At 43.7% G+C, this 25,607-nt stretch overlaps 2 protein-coding genes across 2 annotated transcripts; one reads left to right on the top strand and one right to left on the bottom strand.

Moving 5' to 3' along the window:
• Positions 1 to 8,191: 8,191 nt before the first annotated feature.
• Positions 8,192 to 19,314, bottom strand: LOC140371715 (SH3 domain and tetratricopeptide repeat-containing protein 1). The gene is made up of 19 exons (XM_072458905.1): positions 19,171 to 19,314; positions 17,770 to 17,841; positions 17,026 to 17,156; positions 16,814 to 16,919; positions 16,463 to 16,603; positions 16,170 to 16,368; positions 15,993 to 16,069; positions 15,702 to 15,894; positions 15,507 to 15,631; positions 15,195 to 15,227; positions 13,795 to 15,123; positions 13,126 to 13,266; positions 12,140 to 12,361; positions 11,398 to 11,578; positions 11,184 to 11,334; positions 10,988 to 11,110; positions 10,758 to 10,908; positions 9,850 to 10,046; positions 8,192 to 8,545 (listed from the first exon to the last, which is right to left on the bottom strand). Exons 1-19 carry the CDS (start codon positions 19,283 to 19,285, stop codon positions 8,285 to 8,287), a joined length of 3,948 nt encoding a protein of 1,315 aa, XP_072315006.1. The 5' UTR covers positions 19,286 to 19,314; the 3' UTR covers positions 8,192 to 8,284.
• A 1,668-nt stretch (positions 19,315 to 20,982) lies between these two features.
• Positions 20,983 to 23,316, top strand: znf16l (zinc finger protein 16 like). The gene is made up of 3 exons (XM_072459067.1): positions 20,983 to 21,781; positions 21,873 to 22,052; positions 22,134 to 23,316. Exons 1-3 carry the CDS (start codon positions 21,091 to 21,093, stop codon positions 22,922 to 22,924), a joined length of 1,662 nt encoding a protein of 553 aa, XP_072315168.1. The 5' UTR covers positions 20,983 to 21,090; the 3' UTR covers positions 22,925 to 23,316.
• Positions 23,317 to 25,607: the final 2,291 nt, after the last annotated feature.

The raw sequence follows: 25,607 nt of genomic DNA, 5'->3' as shown, positions 1-25,607 counted from the left end.
GAGAGGGAGGAGGAGAGGGAGGAGGAGAGGGAGAAGGAGAGGAGAGGAGAGGGAGGAGGAGAGGGAGGAGGAGAGGGAGGAGGAGAGGAGAGGGAGGAGGAGAGGGAGAAGGAGAGGAGAGGGAGGAGGAGAGGGAGGAGGAGAGGGAGAAGGAGAGGAGAGGGAGGAGAGGAGGAGGAGAGGGAGGAGGAGAGGAGAGGGAGGAGAGGAGGAGGAGAGGGAGAAGGAGAGGAGAGGGAGGAGAGGAGGAGGAGAGGGAGGAGGAGAGGAGAGGGAGGAGGAGAGGGAGGAGGAGAGGGAGGAGGAGAGGGAGAAGGAGAGGAGAGGAGAGGGAGGAGGAGAGGGAGGAGGAGAGGGAGGAGGAGAGGAGAGGGAGGAGGAGAGGGAGAAGGAGAGGAGAGGGAGGAGGAGAGGGAGGAGGAGAGGGAGAAGGAGAGGAGAGGGAGGAGAGGAGGAGGAGAGGGAGGAGGAGAGGAGAGGGAGGAGAGGAGGAGGAGAGGGAGAAGGAGAGGAGAGGGAGGAGAGGGAGGAGGAGAGGGAGGAGGAGAGGGAGGAGGAGAGGAGAGGGAGGAGAGGAGGAGGAGAGGGAGGAGGAGAGGAGAGGGAGGAGAGGAGGAGGAGAGGGAGAAGGAGAGGAGAGGGAGGAGAGGAGGAGGAGAGGGAGGAGGAGAGGAGAGGGAGGAGAGGAGGAGGAGAGGGAGGAGGAGAGGGAGGAGGAGAGGGAGAAGGAGAGGAGAGGAGAGGGAGGAGGAGAGGGAGGAGGAGAGGGAGGAGGAGAGGAGAGGGAGGAGGAGAGGGAGAAGGAGAGGAGAGGGAGGAGGAGAGGGAGGAGGAGAGGGAGAAGGAGAGGAGAGGGAGGAGAGGAGGAGGAGAGGGAGGAGGAGAGGAGAGGGAGGAGAGGAGGAGGAGAGGGAGAAGGAGAGGAGAGGGAGGAGAGGAGGAGGAGAGGGAGGAGGAGAGGAGAGGGAGGAGGAGAGGGAGGAGGAGAGGGAGGAGGAGAGGGAGAAGGAGAGGAGAGGAGAGGGAGGAGGAGAGGGAGGAGGAGAGGGAGGAGGAGAGGAGAGGGAGGAGGAGAGGGAGAAGGAGAGGAGAGGGAGGAGGAGAGGGAGGAGGAGAGGGAGAAGGAGAGGAGAGGGAGGAGAGGAGGAGGAGAGGGAGGAGGAGAGGAGAGGGAGGAGAGGAGGAGGAGAGGGAGAAGGAGAGGAGAGGGAGGAGAGGGAGGAGGAGAGGGAGGAGGAGAGGGAGGAGGAGAGGAGAGGGAGGAGGAGAGGGAGAAGGAGAGGAGAGGGAGGAGGAGAGGGAGGAGGAGAGGGAGAAGGAGAGGAGAGGGAGGAGAGGAGGAGGAGAGGGAGGAGGAGAGGAGAGGGAGGAGAGGAGGAGGAGAGGGAGAAGGAGAGGAGAGGCTCTGGCACTGGAGGCTTTTACTGAGTCTGACCTAAAGACTGCTCGTGTGCTCAGAATGTCATCTGTGACGTTATTGTCAAAACATGAGCATGTTACATGTGTCGATGATGATGTCCAGGCATCTGTTCATAACAAGGCTCTAGTCTACACCTTCTGAGAGTTACTTTTGCATTTCTAAAACTTTAAAAAACAGACAATACCCTTTGGAAGCCACGATAGAAATGAATAACTAAAAAAGTTGCAACGACAGAAGCAATTGCAAGTGACTGGAACGTGTGGAAAAAGATTTAGTAAAAAGTTTGGAAATAAAAGAAATAGTTGAAAATCCCCATTGTTTGAAAGTGGTCTTATTTTGAAAAACAAAAGAACAAAATCAAATTCGTTGTTTTACAGTGCTTTTATTTCCAAAGACCCACATTTGTTGTTTTACAGTGCTTTTATATAAATTAATAATAATGATGATAATAATAATAATAATAACTTTTATTTATATAGCGCTTTTCAGTGACCCAAAGACGCTGAACATAATAAAAAAAAAGGGGGGGGTATTTACAGACAGGGGGGGACAACACGTACAGAACACATTAATATACAGATAAAATGAACAAGACAGAAGTAGAGAGAAACAGATGGGGATGTAACAGGGGGTAGAAGAGTAGGCAATGGGGTAGAGGAGGCTAGGGGTAGGGGAGGTCATAGGCTTGGGTGAAGAGGTATGTTTTTAGGCGGGATTTGAATGTTGTGAGTGAGGGAGAGTGGCGGACAGGTTGGGGGAGGGAGTTCCAGAGTCGGGGTGCTGTTCGGGAGAATGCTCTGTCGCCAAAAGTTTTGAGTCGGGATGTTGGTGCAGTCAGGGTGAGAGAGGAGGAGGATCGGAGAGCTCGGGAGGGGCGGTGGGGGATGAGGAGGTCAGACAGGTAGGGGGGGGCAAGGTGGTGAAGAGCTTTGAAGGTGAGGAGGAGTATTTTAAAGTTTATGCGCTGCTTGATGGGGAGCCAGTGGAGAGAGCGGAGAACGGGAGTGATGTGTTCACGGGACCGGGTGTGGGTGAGGAGGCGGGCAGCGGAGTTTTGGACCATTTGGAGTCTGTGGAGGGAATGGGAGGAGATGCCAGTGAGGAGGGAGTTGCAGTAGTCAAGGCGGGAGGAGATGAAGGCATGGATGAGGGATTCAGCAGCGGGGAGGGTGAGGCAGTGTCGGATTTTGGCGATGCGGCGGAGGTGGAAGTATGAGGTCTTGACGATGTGGCTGACATGGGGAGTGAAGGAGAGGGTGGGGTCCATGATGACACCGAGATTGCGTACCAGGGTAGAGGAGGTGATGGTCGAGGTGTCGATGCTGAGTGAAAAGGGACCAGTTTTATTGAGAGTGGATTTGGTGCCAATGAGGAGGAGCTCTGTTTTGTCACTGTTCAGTTTGAGGAAGTTGAGAGTGAGCCATGATTTTATTGTAGAGATGCAGGTTTCAATGTGGCTGAGGGGAGGGTTTTGGGTGGATTTGGTGGTGAGGTATATCTGGGTGTCGTCAGCGTAGCAGTGAAAGTCCAGGTTGAGTTGGCGGAGGATGTGACCAAGGGGGAAGATGTAGCAGATGAAGAGGAGGGGGCCGAGGACTGAGCCCTGGGGGACCCCCTGCGTTACTGGGGAGAGGGTGGATGAGTGACCGGAGAGGGAAATGAACTCTTGCCTGTTGGTGAGGTAGGATGTGAGCCAGTCAAGTGCAGAGCCCTCAACACCCAGTTGGCGCAGCCTTTGTAGGAGGATGGAATGGTTTATAGTGTCAAAGGCTGCGCTGAGGTCTAGTAGTAACAGGATGTTGAGGGCCCAGGAGTCTGCAGAGGTGAGGAGATCGTTGAGTACTTTGACCAGGGCTGTTTCAGTGCTGTGAAGTGGGCGGAAGCCAGATTGGAGGGGTTCATAGAGGTTGTTTGACTGGAGGTGGGTGTGAAGTTGGGCGGCGACGATGCGTTCCAGCGTTTTTGAGAGGAACGGCAGGTTGGAGATGGGGCGGTAGTTGGAGAGGTTGGCGGAGTCTAGGGTGGGTTTTTTGAGGATGGGGGTGATGGAGGCCAGTTTGTAGATGGAAGGAACATGGCCGAGGGATAAAGACTGGTTGAAGAGGGTGGTGAGATGGGGGATGAGAGCAGGGAGGCAGGCCTTGGTTAGAGTCGTTGGGAGGGGGTCGAGAGAGCAGGTGGTGGTTTTGGAAGCGGTGATGAGGTCTATGATATGAGAGGAGTTAACAGAGGAGAAGGTGGTGAGGGAGAGGAGGGGGGGCAGGGGTGGGGGTGGTGATGGAGTTAATGGAGACGGCAGTCATGGAGCTGTTGATTTTGGAAATTTTGTCATTGAAGGCAAGGAGGAAAGAGTTGCAGAGGTCAGGGGAGGAGGGTGGAGTGATGTCCGGTGGCTGGAGCAGCTTGTTGACGGTGGAGAACAGGGTGCGAGGGCTCCGGTGGGAGCTGTTGATGAGGGTGGAGAGGTGGGCAGATTTGGCGGCTTGGAGAGCGTCACGGTAGGAGGAGATGTGCAATTTGAAAGCTTCGGCGTGGACGGTGAGGCGGGTTCTTTTGAGGAGTCGTTCGAGTTGGCGGCCAGTCTGCTTCATGGTGCAGAGTTCAGGGGTGTACCAGGGGGCGGGGTTGATGTATGAGACGGAGGAGGTTTTCCAGGGGGCTAGGGAGTCAAGGGAGTCGGAGAGGGTGGTGTTGAGCATGACAGCATAGTCGTCGGGGGAAGAGGGGGGGAGTCAGGGGGGAAAGCAGAGGATATGAGCTGGGAGAGCGTGAGGGGGTTGACTGACTTGATATTGCGGTAGGTGATGGTGCGTTTTTTGGGGTTGTGGGGCGAGGGTAGGGGGGCGGAGAAAAGGATGCAGAGATGATCAGAGAGTGGGAAGGGGAGGGGGTGGGGGTAATAATACATTTACAGTGCTTTTATTTTGGAAAATGGCAATTTAGTAATTTTACAGTGAATTTGGTTCTTGGTCCAGACTTGGGTCTCAGGTCTAGACTACCTTTGGACTTGGTTTGGGCCTTGTCTGGATTTGGTTAGGACTTGGTTCCAAGTCTGGACTAGGTTTAGACTTGGGTTTATCAATAATAAAGAATTAGAAGAACAAATAGTGACTGCGTAATGCGTCACAGAAGCATCCGCAGTCACTCAAATATAAAAACCGTTCATTGACAATATTAAAAACAGGAGAACAAATAGTGACTGCGGAAGCATCAACAACTCACACCATGTGTTCTACACATGTCACACCTGTGAGAGGAAATACTTAGCCCAGAGTCTAAAGAAAGGAACTGTCCATCTGAATGTCCTTAACTGAAAGTGGGACATTTGGACACATGTCCACAGAATGGCCCATAAAGCAGAGATAGGTGTGAGTGTTTGGATGTGGCCAGCACATGTGGACTTTAACTAGACAAAAGATAAACCTTTGTTCTGCCAAGACACAGGATGTATATGAAAATGAAACAGTTACAGAACGACGAGTGCCATGTTTGTTTAAGGGTTTAAGGTGATCCAACAGCAACAGCAGAGGATCAACACAGTGTCTGCTCGTGATAATAACTGAGTCCCACATGTCGTGTGAACAATGCAGTCTTGAGGAGAGAAAACCCTTCATGAAACCATTTTGCAGCACGGTTTGAATTGATGTTTTAAGAGTTTTAGGAGCAACAATTATGTGCAGTTTGTTTTCTCCCAAACATGAGGTCACTGGTTGTTTGCAGCAGACCAGGAACATGAGTGTCCCTGTAAGGGCAGTTAGAGACAGGCAGACCGTGCCCTCACACTCACCACAGCTGGACCAAAGTTTAGATTAGCTCCCTCAAAGCAAAACTAATAGTCTAACAGCCAAGATAGAAATAGTGTTCTACTACAACACGACACTGATGGATGTTTGGCTCCATGGAGACCTCAAACCCAACACACACTCCTCCACAACTCACATCAGCACTGAGACCTTCGGCTCAACTTAACAGGCTTTTTACTTGTGAAAAATTACAAATATTTTTAGACTCTTCAACCAATGATTAGCTTGAAAACTATTGAGTCAAGGCCATATATACATGACACACACATGCCAGGCACCTAAGTGTAACTCATGCAAAGACAATAACACAGACCTATATTTCACAGTGTGTTTGCGTCACACACAGGACAGGCCTGACTCACCCGGTCCCACTGAGGTCTATTAATGACACAAGCTTTATTTCACTGATGTTGGACGTGAAAAACAAGTGGTGCTGTAAAAAAAGTATCATTTTCATCAGTCGAACATGAGCTCACTTTGGAAATATGCTCTTTTCTGTGCGTTGGGACTCTGCTCTGTGCGGACAGTGAAGCCCCTCCCAGCACCCATGGGACCCACATGTTGGGATCCTGCAAGTGGAGGTGTGTTTGGGGCCAACACGTGCTGCCCACATAGGTCACTCAGACATGGGTGTGTTGCTGTGACCTGGGGCCTGGAGGAACACAAACTATGACTCAAGCTAAAAAACACGGCCAGCACTTAAAGAAACATTTATGCAGCCGTCACTATGTATGTTTCCTGTTTCTTTCCAAAGCCAGGAGCAGTAGTGACAGGTACAGGAGTCAAAAGTCCACAGAACAGAGCCTAATTTATGGTGATAAAAGAGAAAAAATTACGAGAAAATGTACTAGAGAAAGAAATATTTAGTGTTGCAATCTGTTGTGTTGGGATCATCCAGAGTTGATTTTAAAGGTGCACAAAATAAAGAAAGAAAGAACGAAAATGTATATGGAGATATTAAGATATGGACATAAATGCATTTATTTTCTTAGCACGTATATTTGAATTAAAAAGTTTATTGAATGCAGATGTTCCATTAGAAAAGTTACATAGTGCACCTTTAAGTTAGAGGAGTAAATATGTTTCTATGGACACTGGAGCGGTCAAAATGTTATCATCACTAACTATAAGAAGCCATAAAAGTACTTCACATTTGCTACACACAATTAAAAGAATATAATACAATGATTCTAATAATAATAGGGCTGTAGGTGTATTTTGTTAGCGCTGTTGGAACTGTAAGGTCGGGGTCAAGGCCTTCACTGACCTGCCATGAATCATGTACGAGGCAGCGAAGGTGGAAAAACGTCCAGCTGAGAGTCGCTCGGTTCACAGCCTCACACCTGGAATAATATTTAGTGTTTACATCCTCTCTTGAGAATATTCTGACATCTGCACCCATCGTTCCTCCATGTAAAAGCTACATACTCCAGTGATGAATTCTATATATGATACCTACAAAAACAGATCATACATGTGCTGAAAAGATATACAACTATTACTACTACTGTGTATGTGTAACTACAACAGACGGCGTCGTAAAATAAATGGATTGGGTCGAGTGATGGAGCAGGGTCACCTTTTTATTGTGCGACCGGATAAATATTGTTCAAGCAAAAAGCCAGATAAAAGTCACAGACCAAGCAACAAAATACTTATGGTTTACGTTAAGTTATGATGTATGTTCAAAGTTACCAAAGGTTCATGATGTTTTCTGATTGAGGGCTTCTACTCGACTCAATGGATATGTCATTGTTCTGTCTGGAATGTCCCAGAGTGTGGCATTAAACCCGTCCATTGTGCATTTGCTCAAAAATACATTGGAAAGCATGTCATCTTTCCGTGAGCAGCGACCATGGAGACGGATAAGTTTAATGCCACACTGTTTTTTATAATTAGAAAAGGACATTCCACCTGAAAAGTTGCATTGTGCACCGTCAAGTTGATTTGTTTTTTTTATATTATAGGAAACTTTGCGATGCCTGTATAAAAATAGCAGTGTAATAACTATACAGTAGCCAGAAACACCAGACTGATTCATGCATTTACTCAATATTGAAGATTTTCTACTGTAGAATGCCCTGAGCAAGGTTCTGGACCATCATTGAAAAATACTTAGCACAGTTAAACAGACATTTTATACACTCATTTTGTCTGTAAATGACAAGAACAAGAAACAAAACATCAAACACAAAATAATAGTAATAATAATAGAAATAGAAATCTTCATTGCCATTGCCTTTTTCCCAGCTGCCAAAAGTATGTTCCAAAGGTATCCATTCATTGAGTCCATGGCAGGAGTTTTGAGGCCCAAATACATAGTTCTAAAGGTCAGAGAGATGGTAATGTCTAAAATGGTCTGCAGTGCATTATTCATTACAGTCCAATATTTTCGAACAAGACAGTCCCAAAACATGTGATAGTGGTTTGCCTCTTTGCCGCCACAGTTTCTCCAACAGTCTGTATTTCCCTGTGAATAATGACATGGTGTTGTGAAAAACACACCACATTTTCCCAACAACTAAATTCCCTCCAGACGTGTGATTTTGAGGTTCTTCAATGGGATGCACATGTTATAACAAGATTACCCTGTCTTTCCCATTTGTTTTAATATTACTACTTGTAATTAATGATTAAATTATTTCCACGGATACGACCACAGCCAGACAGACAGGTCCGATCTTAAACTGCGCCTCTATAGAGTAATTTCATAATATTTTACTGGATGGTGTTCTGTGGCATCTTAGTAAAAGTAAAATAGTAAAAGTCTTCCACAACTCAAAAAAGGTTGAAAACACTCGCTTAAACGATAGTCAATTATATTTTATTACAGTTTATATTGTGCCAAAAAAAAAAATACAATCATATCTTGTGTCAGTGTAGATTATCTTCACCAATTATTATTAAAATCTAAAATATATCACATGTCTATAATATATTCAGATAAATCACGGAGAGTCATTCATATATCAGTCATTCAGCTAATCTTTGTTCTACACAAATCATATCTGCCAGGACTGAACTCGTCATAACTGTTCTCTGCAGTCAGTGGTCTTCCAAGTCAGTTTGATTTGCTTGTGGTTTTGTACATGGAGGTGGAGCTGTGCGGCTGCTCAGGAGAGATGTTGACTCTCTTGATGTTCAGCTCTGCAGCCAGCGCTCTGGCTCTCTGGTAGAAGAGCAGCGACTGCTCTCGGTCCATCAGGAAGTTGTGGTAGATGGTGGCCAGCCGCGTGCAGAGCTGCAGCTGGGACTTCTTATTGCCCAGGTCCAGAGCCGCCGCCAGAGCCACGTGGTAATAACCCGCAGCATCAAATGGGTCCTAAGGAGAAAGTCTATATGTTGCATTGTACTCTCAGTAATACAGCGTGAACTATTACATTTTAGTGTAGGGATGGCCCGATAAGTAGCGGCCTGCTGTGACCAATATTTACTAATACATTAACTGTCGTACTCACATGCAATAGTGTCACATTCATGTGCATATAACTGATGAAAATAGAGTGTTTATTTTACCATTATTATTAGTATTATCTTGTCTTACGCTAGCTGTTTTTAATTTATTTTAATTTTAATTTTATTTTTATCTTTATTTATTTTTCTCCTCCATTCCTTATTAGGAAATGAGAGGTTTTGTTTATAGGAGTTTTTGTTTATAAGAGTTTTTGTTTAAGAGTTCTTCTATTGTTATAGTTATCTGTCCTTTCCCTCTGTGTCTACCTGCGTTGCAACAATGAAATTTCCCCATGTGTGGACAATAAAGGATTATCTTATCTTAACTTAAGATTTAAAAATTCAGCTGAAGTGAAAAAGTTGAAGTAAAAATTCCAAATTAAATGTTAATTTTAGTAGTAATAATAACATAATGTATTTAACTGGGATTATAATATAATTTGTTGCATGATTGTGTAAATATACAGCTATATTTTTAAGGCTTCTATTTAATTGTTTTACTCTTTAGTCTGCTCAAAGAGACAATCTGGGATGACACACGCAGACTGGGGCACTGGACAAAATGTATCACCAAAATATATATATATATTTTTAAATGGGAAAATCATTCATTCACTGGCATTTTAGTGATTCAAACTACTGCTGGGTTTTGAATAAAGCTATTTTGAAATGAAAAACTGCACAAATAATCACTGATGTCCGTGGTTATGATAATATTTTAAAATTCCATAAAATTCTGGGCCTAAAAACTGCTAAAACATATTTTAATGATTTAATGAAATGTATTTAATTTCAAGCAGTTTCTATTCTATTCAACATTTGGACCCGTGATGTCACACTTAACAATCCCTAGAAAATACATTTACCGTGTATTTCCTGCCTCGTTCTGTAAATGTCAACCAATCACAGCCAAGCATATTAAACACCATTCAGAAAACCTCCCACAACTCTTTCCCATCCTACAGCAGCAGAATTATCAGCCACCTCAGCTTTTCCATCTCCCCCAGATGTTTCTACCCATCGAGCTCCAAGCATTACAGTTATAGACTATTAATTAATGACCCTCATGTCCGTTTGAGTCACTCCTTAGTAGAAATAAGTATAAATATGGACCAGAGGAGAAGTATTTATACCACCACGCTCTGATTACACACCTATAAAAAAGGGCCTGACCTTAACATCGTAGAATATAATGTCCCCGAGTGTCTGGTAGACGCGGACGTAGTAGAGCGTCTCCTCGTCAAACTGCAGGGGGCTGGGGCACAGGGCCAGGGTCTTCAGGTAGAAGTGTTCAGCCAGCTCAAACTGCTGCAGACAGTGGTACAGAGCAGCCAGGCGATGATAGGCCACGCGCACGTTCAGATGCTCGCCTCAACACAAAACACAACACTATTATTGTATTTGAACACATAGAAATGTTATATACTGTAAATAATGTTAAATTATGATGAAATTATGTTCTTTAAGCTTTCAAATCCCATTATAATGTTGTTTCCTGATACTTTTTTTTTAAATTTGAGTATGTTTTTAGTTGACACTCTTCTGGTCTTTTTGTTTTAGTTTACGCTGCATGAAATACCAAGGCTTAGGTGACAAAAGGTGGTTAATAAAGTCAATAATGTATAATATACCAATTTATTTAATTCATTTTGCCTCATTAAAAAAAAAAAAACTGTCTTGCCTTCATTCATATTGTTTTTAAAGTTGAATTTTCAATTAATCCATAATAAAATGAGAAATCTGTTAAAAAAAAAGTGAAATAATTTAGTGCAAATGAATAAATGAGTCAGAATCACTTGAATAAATCTAGTTACTTTTGAATGCAATTTTAGTAGTATTTTGCATCAATATTGTATACAAAATTTGAAAAACCCCCATAATAGTTTAAACTTAATGAAATATTTTTAAACCACACTTTGCATATTCTCTGAGCTCTGACTAATCCAAGCAGCAGTGTTGTTCTAGGTGAAAAAACTGATACAGAGTTACAAATGTAATTACAAGTATAAGTTTAAAAATCGACTCAAAAAGTAAGCCAAAAATGTACAGTAACACACTTGTAATCAGTGACTTGCACTTACTTAGTGTGAGGCTAATATCCAGTGCAGTTTGAGCATACTCCACAGCGTCGCCAAACATCTTTAGCGTTAGCATCAGCTCTGTCAGTTTGTTACACAACCTCAGCCTGGTGCGGACGCTGTTGGTCTTTGCCGCAATGGGCAGTGCACGGTCCTGTGAAGCAAACAAATACATTTTGATCCCTAAATCACTTAAGAATAGTTGAATGAAAAGCATATAAAACAGTGATTACGCGATAGAAAGTGATAGCCTTGTCCCGGTCCTGCTCACTGTTGAAGAAAATGTCTCCAGCAGCTTCAAGGAGACAGAGGATGGACTTGGTGTCTCCGGTGCTCAGAGCAACTTCTTGGGCTGCCTGCCGTTCACAAAGAAAGTTACAGATTTGCTCACTAACTACACTCTCATTGGTCTCTGGGATCAGATCCGACCTGTATGTAGAGGTCCACCAGTTCAGTCTGGCCCAGCAGGTGGTAGATCTTCCCAGCTTGGAGCCACCCATACGCCTCCTTCTCCTTCAGGCCCATGTCAATGAACATGCCCAGGCTGCTCTTGGTGTAGTCCAGCGCTGCAGTGTACGCTCTGGAGGATCAAACAAATCAGAACACAATACAGATGTAGAGTTTAGTTGGAGTTTGCGCGTACTTGTGGGTGCCGAGGCTGAGGTAGAGCCGGCTGAGCGTCTCCAGAGCGAGGGCGGTCAGGGCTCTGTCTCCGGTCCTCTGCAGCAGCTGGAGGCGGTGCAGGCTGTAGAGGATGCACTGGGCCTGGTCGGGACTCTCTGAACTGTACAGGCGACACAGCTGAGAGGCGGCACCAAGCTCACCTGAAATCAGACATGTTTTATCATGTGTTACCAAGGATGGGGCAATATTGGCTATATTTGAGAATCAGCATCAAAAGTACACGTGACTTTTCTTTTGTTTTGCATTATACCGATGACGATATTCAGAAAATCCATCAGAAATGTGGTGAAATGTGCAAAAGTAAAAAGTAAAAAAATAAATTAAAAAAATGAAAGTCGCACCTTTTTTCATAGTTTTGGCCCGGGTGCGTCTTATACTTATAATTATACTTATACTCCGGAGCGACTTATATGTGATATTATTTGTTATTTTCACACTTGCAACCGCATTTCATACTCCAGTGCGACTTATATATGTTTTTTTCTTCTCTATTATGCATTTTTTGGCTGGTGCGACTTATAGTCCGGAAAAGACGATACTTTAAATGAGAACAATAATCATAATACAATACAAAAAGCTTCATTTTAGCAACAGTATTCTGTAGGTAAATACTACTGTAATACTGTACTGTTAAGATTTGTATCCTAGTACATTTCAGTAACATTTCTTTCTCTCAAACCAAACATAACTAATGTACTCACAGTCTAAAAGGTTAGCACTGATCGATAGAAGCAGGGCCCACTCATAGCATCCTTTCCCATAATGCACCTGCCCTTGCTTCACATAGAGCTTCCCCAGCTCCAGCAGAACTGTGATGAAGCTCTCTTCATGTCCCTTTGTGTCCAGCTCAGAGAAGATCTGCACCGCCTCCGTCAGGTGAGTCTGGGCTAAAGCTGTGGCTCCAGCCTTCAGACACAGCAGTCCTGACACACAAGAACAACTGCTCAAATGACTTTTACCTTTTACTTCAGTCTTTTTCAGAATGATTTTTTCCCATCTTTAATTAAGGTGTACTTTGCAACTTTTCTTGTGGAGGGTGCTGTTTGTCTCCATGGAGATGTAACTGCTTCACCTGGAATGTTCCTCAGTGTGATACTGAACTGATCTATTGGGCACATATCTTATTGAAGACATCTATTATGAATGTAAAAGATCTGATGGAAAAATGTATCCCAGTATTTCACAACATAATGACAAAGTGCTCACTATTCACAAAGTAGAACTTGTAGCTGGAGATACTATGGTTGCCAGAGCCCATCATTATTATGTGTTTTGGTTCTGTCCAACAGCATTGACATTCACTTCACTTTAGAACTATGTCGCTGGGACATTTGTGGACCATACGTCTCCTGGTTGCAGAGTAAAAGGCCATTATGAAAAAAATGAATGACACAAATAATAATGGACATTCATAAAGTGGAAGAAAATTACCTTCATTCTCAATTAAAAAAAATAGATATTTGACAGACATTGACGAAAATGGACTGATTAAGTAATTGAACATTCTTGTTTTGCTGTTAGGAATGAATTAAACTTGGTCCTAAATCGAGCCCATTTGAATCTTGATATAGTTTGGTTTGGTCCTGTTCTAGTCCTTGTTTCAAAATGACTCCTCTCAAGAATGTGAGGGTGAGGTAAAGCCAGAAGTTACACAAGATAAATGATGGATGAAGCATTATTATGTCACCTAGGTTAGCTTGAGCCACAGCCCAGTTAGGAAGGTCTTCATATTCCTGGGAGATGTCTATAGCAGCCTGGTAGTGCTCTACTGCCCTCCGGAGGTCACCCATGGAACACAGGGCCACGCCGCACAGGTTTAGAACTTCACCTGGAAAAACAGTTATAGAGACGTCAACAACAAGCCTACGCATTAAAGGAGACATATGGTGCTTTTTCTATGGTACTTAGTATTGAATTATAACATAAGTAGATCATCTTTTTACATTTTGTTCATTGTACACAGCAAAATTGCTTAGTAAGAGAAACAGGTTCATTGAGTCCTGTTCAAAGCTGTGGATTTACATTTATATATTTAGATTTTTTAAAGGAGGCAATATGTAATAACCAACACTTGTTACTCATTGTCTTACAAATAATCACACTGCGTTCAGGGATGTGGGCGGGGATAGGGGGTTGGTGAAAACAGACATTTTCTGAACACTAACTCAAACATACAGGAATCAATCAAAATACTACTTTGAGTGAACCAATGATGTGAAACACTTTTCTAACAATGTTAAAAGCGCATTAAAGTTGATTTAGCACACTATCTCCTGTAAGCTCTTGCTAAGTCTCAATGTGCAGTTATGTGTAAAGTACAAATACAGAGTCATTTTGGTCACAACAATCCACTTGCCTTCTTGCGGAGACGTGCAGTGCTCTGGAATGCTCGCCAGAATTAATTCCAGGATATCCAAAGCGACATCGGGCTGACATTGTTCGATATGAAGCCACGCGAGCCAGATGAGGGCGCTGTTCACTTGTGAGGCGGGGACTGAACGTGCTGAGGGACTGGCTTCTAGAAGTTCGTGCATGTACTGAACGGCTTGCTCCAACATCTGATGCTTGCTGAACATCTCGCTCAGGCAAACGGTCAGGTGGTGACTCAACATGTGGTGGCGGACATTTTGTGTTTCCTGGAGCTCGGGCAGGGATAAAACGTTGTGTAGGTAAGGAGCAAGTCGACAGGGGAAAGAAGGTTCCTGTTGTGCTGCCAAATTATTTCCAAGTTGTACGATGCAGCTTAGGCTGTTTGTAATGGTTGTTGAAGGGTCGAGGGAGGTTCTCCGGAACGAACAAGCGCTAAGGTTCGCTAGGTCAAGTTCATTGTATAGTCCTCCTAATGTCAAATAACCACAACTTGGAGAGATGCTGCAAGTTGGCGTATCCTCACAAAAAAGGACAAGCAGTCTTTCAATATAAGGAATGACGTCATCTTTTTCCATACGCATCCAATAATGTTTAGCTAACAGATAGCTAGCTCGCGCCTCCGCTTGTTTGTTATTTGACAGAATGGCTTTTTTCAAAATGTGTTTCAAAATAGAGTCTTCCTCTACGATATCCAGACAAAATGAAAAAGCCATTAACAAGGCAACAAGCCTTTCCGTCATCAGGAAAAAGCTGTCTGTGTTTTTCTGTAGAAGATAGATTCTGGCGAGGTTGTAGTAAATGTTGGTTAACAGTCTGAAATCTGTGAATCCCTCTCGAGGGACGCTCAGGGCCTCTTCAAAGTAAACCCGGGCCTGGCTAAATTTGGAGCGACCAATGCAAAGTTTGCCTAAAAGGAAACAAATCCGGGTTTGTGACCAAAAAAGGCGCTTCTTTCTGGCGGTTTCTCGAGCGACGCTCAAAAAGGATGTCAGTTGGGCTTCATCGGCGTGACCGGTGAAAGTGCTGGAACACAGTTGGTCCGGAGTGAGGCCATAAAGAACGCCATAGTCCTCATTGTAGTTTTGGTTCTCTAGAAACGTAAACAGTGGCATGAGGTCTTCTGTGTGGTTCTTGCCTTCTACTATATGAGGAACAAAGAAACGTGGGCAAGATGCATTTGGGGTCTTTGAGGGAGAAATGGAGGCAGGATCAGTCGGACTGTGGGGTTCTTCAGACGTCAGAGGGACTGTCAGCTGTCTTTGGATATGCATCTTTAATTCTTCATGCTCCGCATTCTCTGTCTTCATAAAGCTGCCTTTAAAAAGAGAATAAATGACACACAAGCACGTACACTTGATTATGTCAAAAATATTTGAAAATACTCACTTTTCTTTCTCTGGTCTTGACTGGGCATCGTATCTGCTTGAGGATATCAGAACACATGTGTATATTAACATCCTTTTACACAGTATGTTCTTGATCTGATATAGTATGTAGTATGACTAAAGAAATTCCCATAACAATGTTGTTTTCAATGCACCAGTCATTCGAGTAGCGTGCCAGTTTTTAATGTTCAGTGCATCAAAAGAATTAGACACTAGAATGTTCTATGTTATAATAATATGAGGGGATTAGTTGGGCACCATGCAACCAAACTCTGAGCTGGTAATGTGCAAGAATAAAAGTCAAGTTTCATACCGAGTTTATAAGAAAGGCTAAGATTCTGTTTTTTCTTCAATAAGTCCAATGTTTCTTCTATGACTTTGTCCTCTTGTAGCCTGAAAAACATCTGGTCTTCTCCATATAGAAAGACGTCCTCTGAGCTGCACAGCAAACAGTACAAGTTTCAAATGTATTGGCATGGTAAATGTAAAGCTGGGCTGATGCACTTACTTGTAGGCATCCTCAGGTTTGACTAGGTTGGTCTTGACTAGACCCACTTCTCCGGTTCTCTCCTTCCTCCCAACAAACCAGTCAAAACAGGACACCAAGAGTCCCACGATGACGATGTGATCATTAGGCGTGATGCTCAGCTCACCTGCTCCGTCTGCGTCATATTCCTCTGTGGCCAAACACGACCCACGGGCTAAAGAAACACATGAACAGTCAAGTTATTTTTCTTAATTTTGTTATTTTTGTCTGTGTTTTGGAAATGATTAAAGATATTGCTTTTCCTGAACTCACCAAACTGCAAAGGGAAGATGCAGAGGGGTTTCCCATCGCCAACTAAAATGCTTTCTGGACAGGATTTCAAAAACCATCTAAAACAAAGGCCATATTTTATTTGTTACCACGCCCCAATCCTCAATGGTCTAAAAGGGTTTGTAGGGGCGAGGAATGTTAGTGTAAAGAGATACCCACTGGTGGAAGGCCGGGACAGGTTCTAGAGAGGGTTTGGGGGCAGTGCCTCGAGCTCCATCAGCCAGGCAGCGCACACTCCACCCTGCGCCCAGGAAGGGAGGCTCGAACTGGGCTATATCCCCCTGCTCCAGGTACAAGTCTCCTCCAGACATGGAACTGTCAAACATCTGGTTAGCACTGCAACTAGCAAAAAAAGAACCTGAAGAAAAAGGAAAAACATGCATTATGTTCTGACCTAAATGAGATAGTTGCATTTGTTCTGATTGCTGTGACACATACATAAAGCTACATACCCTCCTGCATAAGGATGCCTTTGAAAATCAGGTTTAAAGTGTCTTGTTGAAATGAAATCTCTGCAGACACATCCTCCTCCACAGACTGCAGCCAAAGCTTTGGGTCAAACAACACATTTTCCAGACAATGACCCAAGAAACCTGAGGTCAGAGAGAATTTTGATGGAATAATACTGTAAGTTTAGGTCATGATTAAGAGACAGGACATTGGTTTTTGTGTGTGTAGTGCCACATAACCTCGATCATATACGTATATATGCTATAAGGAACTGTAACACAAGAGTAAACGATTGTGTTACAGTTCCCAAAGACCACACTTCTGCTTCGCTTACATACTTTGGGTGAACATACCTATGGTGTAATACGTGTTGAATTTCCATATTTCCTCAAATGTTTTAAAGGTTACAAAAATAACCTTGTCTTCTGGGCTGATGGAGAGCAGATGGGCCGACAGCTCCTGCAGACACACATGTGGGTGAGACCCTGATGTCCACCACATGTACACTATATGGCATAGATACAGTATATATAGTAGATGGATTAGATCTCTATATAGAGCACACCATGAACAGAGCTGTGACCTCCTCACTGTCGGCCTGCAGCACGCGTAGTTTCCCTCGCAGCATTTCCTGTAGCTCCTCTTCTGCAGGAAGACGCTCTGGACCCCTGACCATGTCCAGCAGCAGCGGCAGAGCTGGCCACATACATAACCACACATGACGACCAGTGGACCACAATGCACTGTAGTTTTATGCTGCTGCACAAACTCTAGTTTCAGCCACAGCAAAAAATAACATCTGTTGACAAGTTTGAAGCATTTCACACGGGAAGCATAACAAAGTAAAGGTAAAGACGCTATGCCACCAACGCCACCCTTAACATCCAACAATCATTAACAACTATTAACAAAACCTCTACTGCACAATTCTTTTTGATCCTTTTCAGGTATGTTTTGGGTGAGCGGGGCCCATAACAGGATGGATAAGCTGCACACTCTGGTCCACAGACAAATACATGGCACTTTGTACAGCCTGTTGTCTGCAGTAAAAACACCCACATCGTCGTCACATGTCGACTCAAAATGATCTGGTGAGTAGCTTTGATAATATGACACAGATTAATAAATGACTTTTGGAGAAACTCACAAGTTCAGGGAGTAAAGTCACGTCTCTCACATGACCCTCAGGTGACATTTACGAGTAGTGACATTCTCTGAAGCTTATTATAGCTGATCTGATGATTTTATACCTCTATGTGACACGGCAGCAAGATGTACAAGAACAAGAAAGCCGGGATAGAGCATGTACCTGCTGGGGTGCTGTCCTCATACACAGACAGAGCTCTCTTTAGACTGGGAACATCTCTGGAAAGGCCACGCACTGTAAAATAACAGAATGACATATTTGAAAATAGAAGAATGAAACCTAGCCTATGTTATTAAGTGGATGTATCGTAACAGCATGGCAGTGGTGAAAAGAAATATAGACTGCCAATGTTTGCACAGCCTTAACCTTCATGTGTACTGTAGTATGTACAAACTGATATTACTGTGTTGTAATGTTTATTCAATTCAATTTGTTTTGTAACGCCCGAACAGCAGTTGCCTCGAAGGGCGACAGGAGGAGAACCAGTTCTTTATAAAACTTTATAACTGAACATGCTCTTTGTGAAACAAGTTGATCCATTCTACACTTCTGCACACTAAAGTCCCACTAGTAGTAGTAGCAGTTATAGTTTTAGCAGTTATAGTAGTAGTAGTAGTAGTAGTAGTAAGATAAGATAAGATAAGATAATCCTTTATTGTCCACACATGGGGAGATTTCATTGATACAACGCAGTAGATACAGAGGAAAAGGACAGATCACTAGTAGTAGTAGTAGTAGTGGTAGTATCAGTATTAGTAGTAGTAGTAGTAGTAGTAGTATTAGTAGTATTAGTAGTAGTAGTAGTAGTAGCAGTAGTAGTGCTAGTAGTAGTAGTGGTAGTAGTAGTAGTGGTAGTAGTAGTAGTAGTAGTAGTAGTAGTAGTGGTAATATCAATATTAGTAGTAGTAGTAGTATTAGCAGTGGTAGTAGTAGCAGTAGCAGTAGTAGTAGTAGTAGTAGTGGTAGTAGTAGTAGTAGTAGTTGTAGTGGTAGTAGTAGCCTAGGATTAGACAGTGTTGTGAAGTGACTGAATACATACATCCATACACTGAAAATATATATATATATATTTTTGAACAACTGTATTCCAATAGTGTTATTCCTGGTGATATTCATACAACGGTTTCTCGCCTGAATGAAAGAAATACATGACAGTATTTCATCATATAATTTAGGCTTCAAATGACACTGCTCTTGTGGTGTTTGTGTGATACATAAATGCATTTACAAGAAACTGAACAGCAAACAACGTGCACCTCAATGTGAAAAACTTTTAGTATTTACTCGGATTGTACCAATGGAATACACTACAAAATACATTTTGATTCGGGTATTCAGTATTCTGTAACTTAACACATTTTAAAGTAGCATATTCTTTCCAACATTGTTATTAGACATATCTAAATATAAAGTCTAACAATTCATAACTGCATAGTAGCCAAAGCAAAAACTAAAAAAGCACTGAGGTACTGCTGTAAGTGCTTCAGTGCTTTTATACTACTGTGTAGTACTGTAGTACTGCAGTATTGAAGTACTGAAGTATTGAAGTATTGAAATACGCACCCATGGTCCCGCTCCTGGAGCCTGTGCGCGGCCGCTCGCGCTGCTGCTGCCCGTCTCCAGAGCTCGTCCTTCGGCTGCGGCTGCTGCCCGCGCCCCGGCGCGATGCCGCGGACATGTCCCGGCTCAGAGGTGAGGTTTGTGGGGAGAGAGCAGCACCACTACATGTCCCGGCTCGGTCACTCCTCTGTCCAGAGGGTCAAACTCCAGCACGTGAGGCGCGTGTCGCGCTCTGTAAACACCAGTTTGACCTCAGCACAAGTCGCACTGGTTCAACAGAGATAAAGCTTTTCTCTGCTCACTTTAGAACACACCTGTCTGACATGAAAGACAGAGACACGTCTGTAGATTTACTGTACATTCACTTTAGGCCTGTAGTCGACTAGAGAGATTATTGTGCGATTAAATGCCCTACCTTCTGATTAATCGACTAAAAGGGGGCGTGGCACAAATGGAGTTCTCAAAAGGATTTATTTTGCTATTACCACGTCTGACCCAAACTTTACCGAAAACAAACCCAACTAATTATACCTAGAAAGGTACTAATACATTATGTAGGCAATATTTAAAATACAAAATAAACTCGTGTTCCCATTCACATAATCATAAAAACTTAATTATATATTATAATACACTACAATAAACTACTAACGGCCTGTTTTGGGGCCACTAAAGTCCTTCATGCTATTAAATGATTAGTCTGTTCATAATATTACTTGTAGATAATCTATTCTGTATATCTGTATTTCATTTCAACATTTGCATTGTCTATTAACAGATTTAATGACCATACTGAAGCACAATGAGATTCTTCAGCAAACAATTAAGTTAAATTCAAATATGTTACAATCAATGGACACATATTATTCATAAGCCCCTTGTTAACAGAGCACATAGTTGTCCCTGGGATGGTGAGTTGTTTTTAGATAATGTATAGTCAGATTTGTTCAGAAAAAGGCTGGGGTTTTGTTTTGGTGACAGTAAAAGTCCCAGAATCCCAGGAACCCACTCAGCATTTCCTGTCCTCCCTCTGTTCCTCAGTCAGCAGCACCAACTCTAAAGAAAGGCTTTCAGAAAAGACACACCAAAGCAGACAACATAAAGATCAAAGTGCAAGGAAACTGTGGCAAATGTCTGTCTATACTTCCTCTACAAATACGTTTGATTTTTGTGGCAGGAATTAATTGATCTCTTTACCATGTATAGACAAGAAAACTAAACACAACCTTTAGTCATAATACAGTCTGATACATACAACTCGTATGTTAATAATAATGTTGTGATTTTATCTGACGCATATTAAAGGCATAATAATCAAAGAAAATATGTTACTGAACCATATTACTTGGTTTAAATTGTACCCTACTGTATAATTAGTAGTGAAAATGTACAACTTAGTAGAATTAAGTCATTCATTCAACTCTGGAAGAAGGACGAATGACGTCTGTGAACACTTGTAATAGCGTTTTATTGTTCTGTGTTGTTTTTCTTGTATTGCTTTATATTTGTCTTCTGCATTACCAGCCTTGTTGTGAGCATATTGGCCTTAATCAGTTTTTTAAAATTCTGTAATTTAATGTGTCCATTATATGCACAGTCCCTATAAAAATAAATAAATAAATACATGAGAAACTCGTTGTTGTTGTTGTTGTTCTGTTTGACTCGTTGCTGTACTCTAGTGGTGACAACGACGCATTGCCACGTCAAGTACTTGTTCCCGTCTCAGCTTCATATTTATTTCACAATAAAAGTTTTCTGGCATTTGAATCGGGTTTGTTACATTCTAATGTTAGCGCGACTGTCTTACTTTGAAAAAGTCCGACAAGCACATCCGGTGAAAGTGTCTCCCTTTAATGATTAGCCTGTTGTGTAGCGAGCTCACCAAAGTCTGCACAAAACACAGTTCTGGTGCGGAAAGAGTCCATGATTCGCAAAAGAAACCTGAGCTTAGTTGACAGTAGTTTGTGTTCGGAGCCCATGGAGCCTCCCGGGTCTGTGGTCCGCGCTGAGGAGGAGGAGCCCGACGAGCAGCTGCTGTGCTCGGTCAGCGACATCACGGAGCACCTCGGCCGAAACATCACCATGGTCCTGGACACGGCGCTCTCCGAGATCCGACACATGGTCACGATCCGAATCCGCGTCCTGAAGATGGAGCTGCGGGAGAAAAGCGAGGAGATCGAGGCGTTAAAGGCGAGACTGGGGCCGGGGCAGAGGGACGCGGTGCCCGGGGGCGGCGCCGGGTCTTCAGCGGAACCGTCCGCGGATCCTAAAAAACAGGATCCGGGCGCAAAGAACAACAACGGCACCGACGCGAAGCGAGTGAAGGTGCTCCCCGGGGTCAAGAAGGAGAACATAGATGCCATATGTGACTATCTGATGAAGGACAAGAACTCCCGAGGATCTGGAGACGTGGAGACGGAGCAAAGTCAGTCCAGAGGCGAGTCTGAGCCGCCCCTCAGTATGTGGTCTGACCCTGGGCTCGCGAGCACAGACTCGGGTCAGGACGAGTCCGAGTCCACCGCAGAGGACCTGTTCAGCATGCTGCCCTCCGGGAGTAAACGCATGTACGATTACGAGTGGATGGCACCAGTAGACTACTCCAATGACCTCAAAGGTAAAGCCCCCCCCCCCCTCACAGGACTGTCCTGAACACACTGTCACCTGTCACTCGGGTGTAACATGCCCTCTGACCATTTTGTGTGCAGTTCTGAAGGAGCCCGAGTGTGAGGATGAACACGCTGCAGAGGGGAGTGAGAGGGACGGTGACAGTCTGGCCCAGGACGCACTGTTGAACGATCAGCAACCAGAGTACTCCATGGAGCATCCCAGTTCTCCAGGCGCACCCGGGGGTCCTGTGCAGAGCAGCATGAGCAGACAGGACTCCGGTATTATTACTGATCCTTGTGCTTTATACACGTTGCTCTGCATGGTATAAACGTGTATGTTCTTGTGTGTTGTGTTTGCAGTGCGAGGCTTCCCCACACACTCCTTCATCTGCTCTCTCTGTGGAACCTTTTGTCCTGGACCTGCGTTCCTTGAGGAGCACATTAAACTCATCCACCCAGACTCAGTGGAGGCTCAGGCTCTTGAGGCACTGCAGTCCACAGCAGCAGGCCCTGGGATCGGAGACAATGGCACAGATCTGAACCAGGGGCCTAGGGTCCAAAGTGAGACCTGCTCTGAAGAAGAGACCGCTAAGCCTCAGCGCCGGTGCTTTGGAGTTAAGAAGGAGGTCAGGATCGAGGGTGGGTACCAGTGTGGAGAGTGTGGACGCTGCTTTAACTACCTGGGGAACCTGCGGCAGCACCAGCGCATCCACACTGGAGAGAAGCCCTTTGTGTGTCCGGAGTGTGGCGAGCGCTTCAGACACGCGGCTCGTCTAAAGAGCCACAGGCTGGTGCACAGTGGCAACGAGAGCCCCTTCCCCTGCCCCCAGTGTGGGAAAGGCTTCTCTGTGCTGTCAGGGCTGAAGAGGCACCAGCGTGTGCACACAGGAGAAAGCCCGTACGCCTGTCCACAGTGTGGACGCCGCTTCAAAGAGCTGGGAAACTTGTACACACACCAGAGGATCCACAGCGGGGCCACGCCCTACTGCTGCCAGCAGTGTGGGCGCAGCTTCAGGCACCTGGGCACCTACAAGAGCCACCGCTGCGTCCCTGGGATCCTGGACCTGCCCACTGGCCTGGACACTGTCGGGCCTGAGGAGAGCAGGTCTATGGTCTCACATAGTGAACAGACAGAGCACACAGGCCTATAACAGTATCTACTGCGACTAAAGCTAACTTAAACTATCATCCTGCACATGTGTCATTGTCCTGCGGAAATGACATCTGCCCCAGTGTGAAAACATGAAGCACTTTAAACCCAAAACACTCATTGTCTATTCTTCTCCATCATGGGCCGAACATTTCAAAGGAAAGTTTTAAAATCATGTCTCTGTTCTTTATCTTATCTTAATATACCTTTATATGTGTGACATGTTACAAAGTAATCATTCCGGACACCTGAAAGGAATAAAGTAACTCCAGCCGCCCTCGGTTTCTTGCTAAGAAAAAATAAATGTTTGATCTGTTAAAAGAGCACTGGTTTCAAATGAAAGAGTCCTAACACTTCACAACCTGCAATCTAATAAATACTGTGTACAATGTTTGATAATGTGGTTGTGGCCTCAGATTTACTGGACTTGTTTGTCAGCTGCTTGATAATTAAAAGAATGATTAGAATAGCCTACTGCTTACAAATACATGCAAAATTGAGTGTATTATTTATTCATAGTATGATTCTTGTCTTTCCTGCAGCTGGCCTTCTATGGCCACTGCCCCTGACCACCACAATCAATCATACAAGATGGTGGGTGACACATGCTTAACTACTGCACCACTGCCAACCCAAACCTCATTGAATTGGGTTCTTTCTCTTTTCATCAAAATAGACTAAATTTATCAATGATTTGTGCAGACATTAAATATTTACTTATGCATTTACATAATTACTATTATTAATTAACTTGCTACATTCAGAACAGATTAATCAAGTTTGTGTCCCATAGGTTTCCTTTCCAAACCAGTCTCAGGTTTCAGAAAGCTGTACAAACCGTTTCAGACATTCATTAAAAGAGACATATTATGCTTTTTTCTTATATAGAGACATTATGCTTTTGGCGCCAAATCTGAGTCTCATTTCCTCGTGGCGTGGACAGCCGAGGAGTTCTCCCACATGTCAATCATTCCCTGCGTCCTGCTGCACACCTGCAGCCTCGTTCCCAGGAGAGCAGCACGTTTCCCTGGCTGCGCATGCGTGGTTGATATGCCAGTGTGTGTTTAGCGAGTTCCTTCCTGTACAGTACAAAAATGGCCAAGGGATGACAGAGAAAGACAGTTCGAGCTGCTCAGAAGAGACGGAAATCTGCGGAGACGAGAGATGCGATGCGATCCGTCACGCTTATAAACAAACGCACGTGTAGCAGGCTGTTGCGCTGTGGCGGCCTCACAGCAGGATGGGGTGTATGTGTTTCTAAAAAAGGGAATAATAGTCGTTTGAGTTATGAAATTGGCAAAAAAATCCTCTATTATTCCTTTAAGTATTTAGTATTGAACAATAACAAAAAATATCATTTTATATTTTGTTCATTGTAAACTGCATTATTGATCTAAAACAGCTTAGTAATAGAAACAGATCCATTGACTTCCTGTTCAAAACTGCAGAACTGATAAGCCCCGCCTCTTCATAGTGACGTCTCACTGTAACATCAGAGGAATTAAAATGATATGGTTTTTATTTTAGTGGTTATGTGACATTTTAGAACTTTACATGTATCACTCGGAGTCTTCATCCTTCAATTAATCACGACTAAGTACAGGGAAGTGGGCGGGGATAGGAGGCAGGTGAAAACAGCGCTTGACAATACAGGATTACATCAGACGTGCAGGAATCTAATACAAATTTGACTGTACTAATGATGAGGATGGTAAAAAAGGTTAAAATGTCATTAAAGTTGATTTAGCGGGTGGTCGACTGGTGAAGCGTTGTGAGTTCAAATCCCGGTTTTGACATTATGCTGCATGTCCTCCCTTCTCTCTCATCCCCATTACACACTAACACTGTCCTGTCTGATAAAGCTATGGGCCAAAATCCACAATATGCCCCCTTTAAAAGCTACAGTAATACACTTTACTACGTTTGATGAATGAATGGGGTGAAAACACTCTTTGCACACATAAATATGATCTGCATCTTTACACAGCCTCATATTTGCCTGCAATTATTTTATATTTTTAGTAAGCCAGAAGGACAAAACATGTTATTATTGAGCTTTGGCCAGGACCGATGCCTTACAAAGTACAAGCTAATGGAGGCTGAAGCACTTTGAGAACATGTTAATTTCCATGTCAACAGACTGTACTATTACCCTGGCAACTGTGGACGTATCATTTCCAGTTAATCCATTTGAATCCATTTGATTTCAGACGTCCTGACGTTGAAGAGGTATTTTCTTTGAGTGTCAAAGTGTGAAAATGTGATTTGGACGGCAAAATAATTCATAAAGAGAAGTCTGTTTTGAAGTCAACCTCAGGAGATGCAAGAGGAGGATTCAAAGGTCCCCTGCTGTCTGCACTGCTCACTCATTAAAGTAGGGGGCGCTGGTGCTCCGCTGTCTGCTGACCTTGTGAAGGACGGCAATAATACAAGACCTTTTTGCTTCGTCTTTTATATTTTTATAACACACAGAGCGAAGGACAGAAATAGCTTACATAATGCCAACATTATACCAACTAACTTCAACATTTGAAAATACATTATAACATAATAGCATTTTCTTTTTCAAAGTAAAATTCTGCTCAGCTTTGGTCACTGCAGTTACAGAAAGTCATCTAGGAGTGCAGCTATATTTACCTGAAGACATTATGTAATATGATTTGATTGTTTTAGTACGTAATATG

This window comes from Eucyclogobius newberryi, unplaced genomic scaffold (assembly GCF_026437365.1).
Source record: "Eucyclogobius newberryi isolate DKJ021-1_F unplaced genomic scaffold, fEucNew1.0.hap1 SCAF_22, whole genome shotgun sequence".
NCBI classification, from domain to species: Eukaryota; Metazoa; Chordata; class Actinopteri; order Gobiiformes; family Gobiidae; genus Eucyclogobius; species Eucyclogobius newberryi.
This window is presented reverse-complemented; position numbering and strand designations above follow the sequence as displayed.

What these genes read in the sequence shown, in the direction of transcription:
- LOC140371715 (XM_072458905.1), bottom strand. Translation starts at nt 19,285, where the DNA reads ATGTCCGCGGCATCGCGCCGGGGCGCGGGCAGCAGCCGCAGCCGAAGG. An exon ending in CAACACGTATTACACCATAG is followed by an intron (nt 16,604 to 16,813) that starts GTATGTTCACCC and finishes CTCTGACCTCAG; the next exon opens with GTTTCTTGGGTCATTGTCTG. An exon ending in CATCTTCCCTTTGCAGTTTG is followed by an intron (nt 15,895 to 15,992) that starts GTGAGTTCAGGA and finishes GTGTTTCTTTAG; the next exon opens with CCCGTGGGTCGTGTTTGGCC.
- znf16l (XM_072459067.1), top strand. Translation starts at nt 21,091, where the DNA reads ATGATTCGCAAAAGAAACCTGAGCTTAGTTGACAGTAGTTTGTGTTCG. An exon ending in CTACTCCAATGACCTCAAAG is followed by an intron (nt 21,782 to 21,872) that starts GTAAAGCCCCCC and finishes TTTTGTGTGCAG; the next exon opens with TTCTGAAGGAGCCCGAGTGT. An exon ending in CATGAGCAGACAGGACTCCG is followed by an intron (nt 22,053 to 22,133) that starts GTATTATTACTG and finishes TTGTGTTTGCAG; the next exon opens with TGCGAGGCTTCCCCACACAC.